The sequence below is a fragment of the Dipteris shenzhenensis genome, chromosome 1 (assembly GCF_047967505.1).
Source record: "Dipteris shenzhenensis isolate YYH24624 ecotype China chromosome 1, Dip_SZ_1.0, whole genome shotgun sequence".
NCBI lineage: Eukaryota > Viridiplantae > Streptophyta > Polypodiopsida > Gleicheniales > Dipteridaceae > Dipteris > Dipteris shenzhenensis.
Genome location: NC_141596.1, coordinates 59,957,270 through 59,971,238, shown reverse-complemented (window position 1 = coordinate 59,971,238; position 13,969 = coordinate 59,957,270). Strand labels below are relative to the sequence as shown.

The 13,969-nt window shown below is 45.8% G+C and overlaps 1 protein-coding gene across 1 annotated transcript in view; it reads right to left on the bottom strand.

Annotated features, from left to right (window-relative positions):
• Positions 1-352: 352 nt before the first annotated feature.
• The window catches only part of LOC147906132 (uncharacterized), a 320,331-nt gene continuing 306,714 nt past the window's right edge, over positions 353-13,969 (bottom strand). Inside the window, exons 23-24 of the mRNA XM_087386859.1 lie at positions 562-707; positions 353-397 (exon numbers count right to left, since the gene is read on the bottom strand). Of these exons, the coding sequence (XP_087242985.1) occupies positions 353-397; positions 562-707 (191 nt within the window). The remainder of the gene's footprint in view (positions 398-561; positions 708-13,969) is intronic.

The window sequence follows — 13,969 nt, the reverse complement described above, 5'->3', positions numbered from 1 at the left end:
CTCCTTGTCATATAATATACCCTAAGCCCTAAAGCAAGCTACATAGAACAATTGCGAGTGCCCCAAACCCCATAAAAATATCAATGATACTTTCGCTACATCAGCAGTTGCGTACAATATGAAATTAGGGACAATATCCTTTTCTTTATAGAGTATTATTACTTTTATCCCATTACGTAAATAGGAATTTTCCCATCTAAATAATATCATTGAAGTACGGAGTTGAGATTACGATGGCACCAATTTTTGTTGGGGAAATCTGCAAGACTGAAAAAAGCCATAATACTACATCCATGTACGTGTTTGACTGCAGAAAACTATCATAAAGTAGCAGCAGTTACCCCAGCACAAATTATTGATCCAAATCCTCCGTCGGTATCCACAATGGATCATAGAACTGAACACACAATCATGAGTTTGTTCGGAAGTTAGACCTTATCTGCCCAACATCTTTGTTGAGATATTTCAATTAGTGGCAGTCTCAATCAAATAATGAACAGTAACTACTGAATAAAAATGAAGGTGCACTTAATAAAATAACTTATTCTCAGTTTGACTTACAATCTGTTTGGCAGCTATGGGTTCCTCCAGCTCTTCCACTGCTATGTGGGTCATATTTGACCACTTGTACCAAAACCAACCAAATAGAACAATCGCAAGTGCCCCAGACCCCAGAAAGGTGGTTATCAATGATATTTTTGCTACATCTGCAGTTGCATACCATATGAAAGTTTTGGGTCGATATCCTTGAAACAATTTCTTTCTAGAGTCTTCTCATGACTTTTATCCGATGACTTAAATAATAATTTTCCCATCTAAATATTATCAATTAATTAGGAGTCGAGCTAGCAATGCATTGAATACAACTAGAGAAGGGCTTCAGACATACCTTCTTCACACTATGTGCACATTAGGTGCTGCATGTGTATCTTTTTTTTTTCACTGAAAAAGACTCCTATTAAGTATGAATAACAAAACAATAAGTGAAAAACTGAAGGTGCTAACACATCACGCAAAGCATGAAAACTCAAGGAATCAAAGCTCCTTGCACAATATTAAACAAGCATGATTGTGCCTGAAAATGCCACAATAAGCCAGAAGGAAACTCATAAAAGAAAGGACTGGCTCCAAGTTCCTTGAGAACTTCTCCTAATCGATGCAGATTTAAAGTTACCTTCCATCCTAGTGAAGGAACATGGTGGAGAGGGAGAGGGAGAGAGAGAGGGTAGGCTAGGGAGAGAGAAGAATACTCAAATGGAAACATAATGAAAGTGAAAGGAAATTGAAATGAGCAATAGACCAAAATGGAAAGACTCACATTGATAAACCTTGATGTAGACTCCTTGATGTGTGTTGATGTGACACACAAGTACAATCATATATAGGATAGACACACACTAGAATATCAAAGTGTATATGGGATATCTCCCAATATGACACATTGCACTCACACATAAGACTCTACTAGAACTCCTAGTAGAACACACTAAAAGACACTCAACTTGACTTCATGTTCTAACACCCCCCCATGAAGGAAAGGTGAGGGACTATTGGAATGGAACCAAGAACAGAACATGACAATGACGGACTACTAATATCTGCACCCCAAGTAACTCAGAGGCTAAGTCTGAGCATGTTCAGAGATGCTGCAAGAACTTTCATGGCCTAAGACTCAACATGACTCTCAGAGGCTCATGTCTTAGCATGGCTACATGACCAGCTTATAGGTCTAGGTATACACCTAGGTATACACCAACATCCTGGAACTCGGCCAAGCCTGATAAAGAGACCCTATCAAGGCCAATACATGGATTCCACAATACATTCCCCTCCTGGCTCCAAAACAAGGTGACATGGAATCACACACCATGGATAGCAAAACATCATTTTAGGAGGACTATCCAAGGCTGAGAACCTTTATTGACTCAAAGAGATTATTACATTGAATTTTTAGGGGACTACCCAAGGCCAAGGACCCATATACATCAAGCTCATAGACATATTTTAGAAGACATATTCATCATCCTCATCTACCTCCCGAGGGAAGGATAGATTTTGGCGATGAGCAATGAGAGAAAAAGTTGGTGTCGGAGTGTCATCTTCTTCTTCTTCACTAGTGGCAGCTGCTGTAGCCAAGTTAGCATGCTCCTTGGATTGTTGTTTAACAAGCTTTTGAAAACAATGGTCCTCTGTATGGCCAAGCTTCTTACAGTACGCACATTTGAAAGGTTCGAGTGGCTTTTTACCCTTGGAATATAATGCATGCTCCTTATGGACATCTTTGTACCTTCGTTCATGATCGAGAAGCATTGCAACGATTTCATCAAAGGACATATCCCGTGCTACTCGAAGCGCTGGTATGATATCATGAAACTGAGGAATACCCTCAATGCTGGAAAGGAGGAAAGCCACCTGATCATCTTCCCTAACAGGGGCCTTCAAATCAGCAAGTCGGGTGATGAGGGATACCATATGATTCAAATGAGCATTAAGAGAATCTCCATGCTTCATATGGAGCTTAAAGAATTCATGTATGAGAAACACTTTGGAATTGATAATTTTGTTGCCAAATAAGCGCTCTAGCTTGTCCCACAATTCATGTGCAATGTCTTCAAAATCCAAGTGATGAATAACGTCATCAGACAAACCCAAACCAATGATAGAAAGACCTTTGTTATTGAGAGTTTCCCATGCTACAATTTTCTTTTCATCAGATTCAGGTTTCTGGTCGTTGCCACTAACCACCTTCCACACACCTTCCTTCATAAGCAGAAGCCTCAGCTTGGTTTCCCAAGTTGGAAACTTCTTACCAGAAAACTTTTCAATGACAATTCCCGCTTTGGAATACTCCATGTTTGCTTCAAATGTTGCAGCAATACGGGTTGAAGTGCGAGCTTGGAGCAAAGGCTAGAATAATCTGGGCTGTAGCAGCAGCTTAGCTTGTAGTCGGGGCAGAAAACAACCAAGAAAAGGCATCAGACCAGCTGGAATAGCATAGGTAGCAGCTCATGTTGCAGTCGGGGCAGATGGTGGCATTCTTGAGGCATGAATAGCAGTAGCAGCAGAACTCTTCAAGTTCAAAAAAGGGCTCCAAATGAGGTCATTTTTAGGGTGACCAGTAGTAGAAATGTCTCCACAGCATTACAAGCAACTATTTCCTTCACAAAAACGCCCCAAAAACAGAAAAAACGAGCTGTGTTTCAGCAAAAAACGGGCTGTTTTTAAGCAAAAAACGAGCTGTCTTTTCCTCTACGAAGATGCCCACTAATGCCCATGAGAATGGTGACCAAGTTGCTCCAAATCTAAGCAAAAATCTGCAGCAAATTCGAGGATGATAGTCGCAGCAGAAATTCGCAGCAAATCATGTATCCACTCCACGAAAATAGCTCCAAAGTCGATGTAGATCAGTAGCTCATGGAGAGGCTAAGGGTGAAGGAAGAAGGGCTGCCTTCCATGAGGAAAGAGGGAGAGTAGCTCCTCTTTCTGGGCCTCCCTCACCTCAACCCCTTGGAAGAGCAAGGAGCAAGAGGGAAAAGACTAGGAGAAGAAAGGATGGAGGAAGAAAGAAAGGGAGGAGGGAGGATGGCTCTGATACCGCATGAAGGAACATGGTGAAGAGAGAGGGAGAAAGAAAGAAAGAAAGAAATTTTATTAAAGGTCCACGGAAGACCATACATGGCCTATGGGACACAAAATCATCCGAAAGGAAAATACATCATCAACAATGCGCCAACTAGGTGGCCTCATCGTAATACAGCTAAGATGCCAAAAATGGCTACAAAAATCCTAGATACAAAATGAAATGAAATAGAGTACCAAAAATGCCTAGATACAAAATGTAAAATATGAAATATGAGGAACATCGTCTTCCCTAAGGGGTCTGTGATCCAAAGAAATGATGGAAGTCATGGCCATCGACCATGCCTCCTGCCATGAGTGTGAAGATCTGGGCAAGTGTCAAGTGGGCTGCTGGCGGTGCCAAGTCTCCATGGAGCAATCTCCTCCGAAAATCTGCCATCATCCTCCGTCGTCTAGAAATAAAGCGACGGGTACAGCCTCTGTGTAAGATCATCCTGCGGTGCTGCCGGATCATGTCATATGTACATCCTCGAGGTGGAACCATCGATGCTCTCTGGCAAGATGGGCTATCTCTGTGCTCATGGTCCTGCGTCTCGTCCTGCTCCTCATGAATAACCAGGTCTCTGGCAGGGATGCGACGGTGCTCTCTGAGGAATCTCTCTCTGTATGTGGTGATCTCCCTGATGAACAACGCTAAGCAATATTGATCCTCATACTCCATAATCCGAGAGAGAGGTCCAAATCCGTGCCCAAATAAACAGTGAAATCTGCCACGGATCTCATAATATAAAGGGCATCTGCAAACAAAGTGCTCCTCAGTCTCCACCTCCCCCATAGTGCAACAAGGGAATATCCTAGTCTCTCGCCTGGGTCTATGTCCGGTAGCTGTACGACGCATCCTGCCGGCCTCAACGTCTAATCTGTGGGAAGATACCCTGAGCTGGCCCAAGGCAATCCTGAGTGAGTGCGACATATGAACGCCGATATATCCTGGGGATATGATGAAGCCATCCTCTGAAATCCTGAGAAAATGGTCACGATATGTGGCCATCTTCGTAGGAAGCTCCGTGGGATGAACCCAAGTGCGAAACGTGTGTAGCTGCAACAAATCTGCCCTATTAATCTGACTGAGCTCATGTCGAGTGAGAGGGAGGTGAGGGGCATCTATGCTGTATCGAAATTGTGGCAGCCTATCCATATCCAAGCCCAACGAGGTGAGCCATGTGGAGAGTGTGTGGTACCAACAAAAAGTATGACCTCTCTCTGCTAACATCTGCGAGGATGTCAGTGCTAGCCACGGTAATCGTGCTCTGCCTGCTGCTGAGTCTCCGAGCGCCCTGATCCTATGCAAGTATGTAACTGACTGAAATGCTGCATCTAGCGCTAGGGGTGTACCTCCGAACTCTGCGAGCATAATCTGATGTCGTCTCCAATCTGCAACACTCAGATCTCCTGCCCAAAAGGGGCTAGCATACATGGCTGCAGGTCTCGCCAGCGTATCGAAAAGTAAGGACTTCGTGTCAGGATGCTGAAAATGTGACTGTGCACACTGCCTTTCGAGAAGAGCCAAGGCGGCATATCCTCTACTGATCCTATCTCGTGCTGCATGCGTCATGGTGAAGACTCGACCTCTAAATGTGGCACCCAAATATGTATACTCCCTGACTAGCTCCACCTCCTGCCCATCAAAGAGAACTCGCCTCTCCTATAAACCTGGTATGACATGTTGAAGACCATGACTTTGGTCTTCCCAAGGTTTACAGACAACCCTCTGTCCTGACAAAAGCTGTGGAGTGCTTGGAGATGTGCCTGTAAACCCTGCTCGGAGGAAGAAATAAGAACCACGTCATCTGCATAGAGGAGAATCGGTATCGTGGATCCTGCCAGTAAAGAACCTGTACCACCCATCGTCTATATGTACATCTCTAACTCATCGATATAGAGACCAAAGAGTGTCGGAGACAAAGGACACCCCTGCTTCACCCCTATCGTACTGCGTACTTCCCCCGACAGCCCCGCCCGTGTCCTGACTCTACCTGTGACTCTCTCATACAAGGCCATGATCGCCCATTGAATCTCCCCACTGAATCCCAAGTCACGAAGTCGCTAGAAGAGTCTAAAACGCGGCACAGTGTCGAATGCCTTTCTGAAGTCCACGAACCAACGATAGAGCCGTTGCTTACGTGACTTCGCCTCCTCAATCAAAGCCCTGAGTGTGAAGATATGATCTAGAGTCGAGTGCTCTGCACGAAATCCTGCCTGCCCTCTAGCTCTCATACCTGTCGCCTCGACATGGTCATTTATATGTCCTTCTAGAATGGTCGCATAAATCTTGGCCATGACATGGCCAATCATAATGGTCCTGTAGTTCGACGCCTCCAAAGGATCCCCCAACTTGTGTATGGGTACTATAGTATTTTCTAGCCAACTAGGTGGAAGACCTGTACAAATGGACTCGTTAAAAAGACGGGAGACGTTGAAGTCTCCTAAAAGGATGACCTCTCCGCGGCGTGAGTACTCCAATACATCGGCTGACAAATCCTCCAAATGTGACTGTCCTGGTCCATCTGAGGCATAACGAGACTGTCTCGGGGGAAAGTAGCATACTGCAATAAACAAGTCTCTCAGGGGGGGTCTCCTGATCCGTACCCAAAGATATCTGGCCCGATGGTCTCTCCTCACGACTGTGAGTATCGATCTGAGATGCTCTCTATAAAGAACTGCCACACCGCCAGATCCTCTGACTCCTCCTGATCGTCTAGTCTGCTATCGAAAGACAAGACTTCCAGGCATACCCTGTCACCTGTGGCAAGCCTCTCTCTGGGCTCTCATGGGTCTCTGTAAAGAAGACGATGTCCTGATCAAAAAAGGCCTCTCGTAAGTTGCCAGGCTGAGCTGTGAGGGAACCATTACAGTTCCAAACTGCGAAACTCAAGCTATCTGGCAGGCTACGTGTCCCATAGGCCTCGTGTCATCAACTGTGGGCTCCAGCCGGTCTAGATCGCGTAGCTCCTATCAAAAGTTTGCCCTCTCTGATCACGGCCCACTTGCCCTCACGACGGGCAACATCCCTCTGTGCAATGAGACGTCTATGCTCCTCCCACTGAAGAGCTGTAAGGTCCTCATCCATGTGAATCTGTGGATGGTCCCTCAATCTGGATCTCCTCCGTAATACTGCGAGACGGGCCTCAGCATCTCTGAATCTGATGATAACTGACTGGTGCCGTGCTGGATCCCAGCCCACTCGATATGCAGCTACTATGCCATGATCCTGAACTCCGAGTGTCCCATATATGAAATCTGTCGCCTGATCCATGGCTGATCTCGTATCTGATCGCTCAACTCCGCGGATGCGAATGTTGAGGGCCTTCTAAGCTCGCCGCTGACTCTCGGCAATAGTCTCAGAGACTGTGGTTTGCTGGGCCTGTGGGGCTCTATGCACAACGTCCACCCACTCTGAGGTCTTCTGTACCTCTTTCTGTAGTGTGGCCAGCCTCTCCTCAACTGCTGCACTAGCTGGAGGAGCTACATGCAGCTGCTGGAGGCGATCATCGCATGCCACAACATGCTCCTGAATGCGTGCCTCCAGCTGCACTATGCGCTCAGCATGTGTCCGTAACTGGATGTCCCGATCAATATCTCTGGTATGAAGCTGGCGAATATGGGAGTCCTGATCAGATCTATGACTCTCAACTGTCGATAGCTGAGCAATCAGTGTGTGTATCTGTGCTATGAGAGACTGAATCGCAGAGCGCCCTGAAGTCTGCAAGTCTCCATGCACTGCATAACTAAATCTCTCAAGCGCAGATTATCTGCCAGGACTGCTTCCGCTGTGGAGGGTGAAGGGGAGAGGGGGTACAAGGATGAGGGGGTAAGAGGGTAAGAAGGCGAGTAAAGGAGGGGTGCAGAAAATGGAGGTCCTGAAGAGAGAGATCCGGTAGGAGGAAGTAGGGAGTCAGGGACCGAAGAAGAGCCTACACTAGGGGAGGAAGGGGCTGAAAGGGAGGGTAGGTGGGAAGAGGTGGGAAGAAGCTGGGTAGGGACTAGGGGAGGGGAAGAAGAGGAGGGAAGAGGCTGGGTAGGGAATAGGGAAGGGGAGGAAGAGGAAGGAAGAGGATGGGTAGGGACTAGGGGAGGGGAGGAATAAGCAAGTGAAAGGGCTAGGGAGGAATGAACGGGAGCAAGAGGAGGAGGTGAAGCTGAAGGAGGGGGAGGAGGAGGATTGAGTAGAGGAGGTGGGTAGGAAAGGGTTGAGAGAGAGAGAGGGTAGGCTAGGGAGAGAGAAGATAATACTCAAATGGAAACATAATGAAAGTGAAAGGAAATGAAAATGAGCAATAGACCAAAATGAAAAGACTCACATTGATAAAGCTTGATGTAGACTCCTTGATGTGTGTTAATGCAACACAAAAGTACAATCACAAATAGGAAAGACACACACTAGAATACCAAAGTGTATATGGGATACCTCCCAATATGACACGTGGAACTCACACATAAGACTCTACTAGAACTCCTAGTAGAACACCCTAAAACACACTCAACTTGACTTCATGTTCTAACACCTAGACCAAATGGCCCTAAAGTATGCACAATGTTTGTCCATATACTAGCCAATGTACAAGCTAGGTGCACCTCATACCATCTATCACCTCCGTAAATCTGGCCATTCAAATGTGCAGTGCTATCCGCAACAATCTCCCAAATCGTATCAATGGAAGCATATGTAGACCTGTACTGGGAAACAATAATAGTGTCCAAATGGTAGAATTGAACAAGGTTATGCCAAAACAGATAGCCAAAAAATCATCTTGACTCTCATAAAAAATCTGAGGTCCTGACACAAAAAGGAAGCAATTGGGCCCTAAGTAATGAACAAAGAAAAAGACGAGAACTACTCCATAAGACCTGCAATCCTTGGCCACATGATCATGGACTTTTTGCACTCCCAAAGGTGGAGTAGTGAGAAATACATGCTACAAATACCCAAAAGGGTGTAGAAGACATAAAAATCTGGTTATGCAGAAAATGCTACGGAAATTATGGCAAGACCCAGGTCCTTAAATCGAGTTCTACACGGTGGAAATCGATTAAACAAATTGATGAAAACCTTTGGAGCAGATCTTTCTTGTACATGGTGCTTGGATGAAAACCTTTGGACTAGATCCTTCTTGTACATGGTGCTCCAACTCAGATTCACCCGTGTTGGCAAATTCATTGCCTTTTGAAGAAGAATTGGTAGTACCATTCTTCCCATCCTACAGCTTCTCTTGGTAGTCCTTGTCCATGTGATGGTTCTTGTTGTAGTGGGGGCACATATCCTTCAACTTCCTCTTCTTCATGTCCTTCTTTTCATCCTTCTTCTTATCACCACCCTTTCCTTGGGTGGTGGCTAAGCTAAAAATATTACATCACTTCCACCATCGTGCAACTCTTCAATCACATCTCCTCCTCTAGAAGCACAGCACCAAATTCTTCAAACGTGAGGGCTGGACTTTTGACCCGTGTGTTAAGTGCTATAACTAGCGCATCATACTTTTAGGGAAGAATTGGGATACATCTTTTAGCCAACTCCTTGCTGCTTTTGCTATCCCTACGGCTGCCATCCATTCACAACAATCCTAGATCCATGTGATGAAAGTCTCGACTGCTTCTCCTTATGAGAACTTCTCTATTGCAGGCTGTTCTCTAGGGTTTGAACCTTATTTGCTTCCATCTCTCATACCGACCTTTCAATATGTGCCAAGCCTCACTAGCCTTGGACGCATGCTAAATCAATGTCAAGACAAAATCACTTACATTGGTAACAATCGTGCATAGTGTATCTGCATTTCTATGTCTCCCAGTACATAGAAGAGCTGCTTTAGGAAGGATCATGTTGCCCGAGTTGGTTGGGTATATTGTTGCAATTGGTTCTCGATGAATCCTAGAACAATATCCAAGAGCTTGTATGCATCCAATATGGTGCTTCTCTTGAATTTCCAGAGCTTATCAAGCTTGCCTTTACTAAAGGCACGTGGATGACTTTGCATAATCTGCACTGAGAGTGCTGGGGTTGTTGGACTGCTGCCTAGTAGCCATCACTCCTACTTTCTACTCAAAAAGCTCGTTGAACTTGCACCAATGTTGTCACTCAGAGCACCTGCGCTCTAATACCATGAAAGTGTTGACACATACAATGATATGGTGGTGTAGGATATACTAGGACTTAGTCTATTTTGGTGTGTACTATATATACCAAGTACTTGTACTTCATTTGCATTGAGCATTCTATTGTAGTTTCTGTGTGACCACTTCTTGTTCACTTGTGTTCACAACCTTTCTCCACTTGCTCCTTCATGTGGTATCAGAGCTACACTCACAAGCACCCGGTTCCTGCCTTGCTTCCAGTTACAAAACAAGTTCATCGGTGTTTGTGTGTTGCTACATCCCACCTGTTCGTGTGTTGCTCCACCTAGCTTGCCGGTGGACTCCATCTCGCTCGTCAAGCAGCTCCCGTAATAGCTCACGCTTCAGCCCGTACCAGGACCTTCATACCAGTTGCTACTCATCTGTTCGTACGCTCGTACCAGCTCCATACCAGAGGCTATCGTATAGTTGCGTTAGCAGTTCCATACTTATCTGCTACTGCCCGTTGTACAGTGTCACAAGAAACGTTTCTAGATTTATTTTTTTTCAAAAATATTATTTCATTAAGTATGAATGAAAACCGCAAAAGAGCAAGCTCTAATGCGGGAGTACATCATGCCATGCATGAGAAAAAAAAACTAGCTCAAAAAGAGCTAACAAAAATCCTAGGTGGAGGCTGAAAATGCCACCTCAACCCTAAAGGAGACTCAGAGAAGAAAGGAGATCCTCTCCAAACTCTAAAAAGAGTATCTCTCCTGGCTGTAGTTGCTCTAGAGGATCCCTGCATGCTCGCCTAGATGACCATCAATGTGTGTATGGTATCAGTCCATATTATGGCCATAGACTGGGCAGAATACAATAATTTTTTAGGGACAACCTAGGGCAAAGTACCTCTTATTGACTCGAAATACATTCATTTTAGAGGGACAACTCAAGGCTGAGAACCTTTATTGACTCAACATAAAAACACATAGCATATAGGGCCTAGAAAGCCCAATCCGTGTCATATGGGTCCTCAAGAGAAAGGCAGTGAACCTCAGCGGTGGCTGCATGTATCTCCTTAGGGGGCTCTTCAAGTTCGGTATGTTCTTAAGCAAGGAGATTGGCATGGTGCTTCTCTTGTTCCTTTTCCTTCTTCTTGAAGCAATGAGCTTCAATATGTCCTTTCCTCTTGCAAAACCTACAAATAATATTCTTCTTGGTCTTCCATTTACTTGTGGAAGCAAATGTTTGATCACTAGGAGAGGCAAGAGTGGCTTCCTTATTACGATGGTCCATTTTTTTTTTCCCCCAAAAAACAGACTTCTATTAAGTAAGAAAGAAACCCGCTAGAGCAAGCTCTGTGCGGAAATACACCATGCTAAGCATGTAATAAAAACACCTCAGAGGAATGAGGTAGAAAGAAACCAAGGCTGAGGCTGAAAATGTCATCTCAACCCTGTAGAAGTATCAGCAAAGAAGGGAGAGTCTCTCCAATCTCTGAGAAAAGTAACTCTCCTGGAGGAGGCTGCTTGAGATGATCCTTGCATGGTCGCCCAAGTCCAAGTACTGGCCAAGATCTGAGAGGGTGAACCTGAGAACCCTCCAAAGCCTCAGTGCACCTGGCTCTCCAAATGTGCCATGTTGCAATGCTAGCTAGGATCTCCCATGGAGAGTCGACCGAGGAGTGAGCAGCCCTGAAAAGAGTGGCTGGAACATCCTCTAGAGAGCACGACTCCACAAGGTGTCGTCGGATGTAAAGAGCCCAAGAGGAGTCAAGTCTCTCAAAAAATACCTGGGGCCCTGAAAGAGTAAGCCAAGCCACTAATCCCCAGGTCATATAGAAAGGTAGGCGAACAAAAGTGCTGAAAAGTCTTGCAATCCCCTTCCATATGATTCTCGCCTGTCTGCAATCCCATAGGCAATGTTGTATTGTCTCCAAAGCAGAAAGGCAGCGAGGGCAAGAAGGGTCAGCTCCGAACTTGGATCTCCAATGGTTCACTGCTATCCCACCACGAATAAAAAGCCAAAAGAAGAGAGTGATTTTTCTATTCCGGTGGGATTTCCAGAGCCTTTGCCAAAAAATTCTCTGCAAGTCAGCAGAAATCTGAAAGTTCTCCCAATGAGGAGCTCTGGTAGGCTTCCAATCCCTAGAGCTGAGCTGGAATTTCTTGGCATTACTGACTGTGTAACGGAAAAAGGGGATGCCCTTCTCTCAGTGCCCTTCATCTATCCATTCCCATTCCCCAGGGTCCCACTGCAAAAACTTAATTGGGACACCTCCATAGAGCCACAGCCTCCATGAGCCAAGGGCGAGGAGAAGCGGGTCAACATCCAAGTACCACTGTGAAAGAGAGCCATGCTCCATGAAGCCCACTATCCTGACTGGCTGAAACGGTACCTCCAACAAGATATCGTCTGTGGATCTGGACAGCCTGCCCCCCGAAGAAACATCAAATACTAAGGCATCCTCACGTGGGTCAAGAAAAGCAATCACCTGTAAAGGAACTCCCAATCTGGAAAATGCCCCCATCTAGGTGGAGCAAGTAATAGGCATGTCATCTGTGTCCACCCAATCCAAGGGCAAGGCTGCATCAATCTGTTGGACTCTCCCTGCACTCCCTCTGAGATTAAGAACCATCTGGGCCTGTTGGTCTGCAGGAAGCTTCCTGAAGGCTTTCCATGCTCCCACTGTAGATGCAGGGCCCCTCTCCCATCTTGGCCACTGCATGTAAGGAGAAGCTCCAAGTGGTCTGCCAAGCTTATCCAAAATCCTGTCATTCCACATGATAGGCTGCCTTTCAATCTCTTCACGGGTGGATGGGGGAATCCTGCGAAGAGTACTCCTGAAGCTGGCCCATGCTTTCAGGATAGCAACCATAAGAGGGGAAGAGGGAGACCTGAGGTGGGCTCTGGTGAAAACCGATCTAGTACTGTGTGTCCAATCCTCTCCTGAAGTGGGCGTGCGAAACTGTATGCATCTGATAAAAAAATCCTTCCAAGGCTCTTGTCCTGGCATAAGCCCTCTCACAATGAAGTTGCAGAGTAAAGCTCTGCACTGTAGATCTGGGTCGATGATATTCAAACCTCCTTATCTTGTAGGAAGAATCAAAGTCTCCCAAGCCACCCCGGCTGTAACATCAGTTGTGCCATCTAGACCACTCCATAAAAAGTTTCGTACAGGCCTCTTAAGCTGAGTGATACAATCCCTAGAGTGGCACCAACAAGAGCATACAAACCATGCTGTGGCTAGAGGAACCTGGATAACCACCACCACCCTGGAGGCCAAGTCAAGTTTGGCTGAGCTCCAGAAAAGGAGCTTTCTTCTGATGCTTTTTAACACCGGAGCAAACTGTTGTGAGGGAGAGATGCGAACCCCAACCTGGCAGCCCAAATATGTGACGGAGAAGCCCCTCTGTACCCAAGTGAAGCCAATATCATTACCCCAATCCGGGGTGTCATCCTCGCAAATCCAAAAACCACTGGATTTATGCCAATTAATGTGTGCACCTGCAGCCGTGCAAAACAAATTCAAGGCTGTCCGGAAGGAAGTGAGTGTCCTGGGGGAGGCATCCAAAAAAACAGCCGTGTCATCTGCCAAATCACTATCCTGGAGCTCTTCTTCCCGGCGGATAAGAAGCCTCAGCCCATAAATATCAGCTTGAGATCTAATGTAGATACTCATAGCTTTCGCCACAAACAGAAAAAGAAACGGGGCAAGAGGACATCCCTGGCGGACGGCGGATCTGGAAATCTGAAACCTGTCCCCTCTTACCCCCCCAATGAGCAACTGGCTATGGCCTGATCTGTAGAGAGAGGATACTCCTCTAATCCATGCATCTGAAAAACCAAAGCGAGATAGAGTACCCTCTAAGAAATCCCACTTTACTCTGTCGTAAGCTTTCTCAAAGTCCAAGAGTAGAATGGCCAATCTCTGGCGGCTCTGCATGGCCCATTCTGAGGCCTCCCAAAATGAGAAAATATTATCAAAAATACTTCTGCCATGCACAAACCCTGTCTGCGTGTCATGAATCAAATCTGGAAGAAAGACCTATAGCCGCAGACTGATGGCTTTCACCAAAATCTTGTAAAAAGTGCCCAAAAGAGTGATGGGTCTCCATTGAGACACAAGATTCCTATTACCCCCCTTTGGGATGAGATGAATGAGACCATGAACCTGGGCACTTGCCCTTGTGAAGGGCAAGTAATGTAGTCTTGAATTCTGCATTGGTGAAAGGTGCATCTAGAGAAACATACATCTCATCCTTCACCAATACAGGGA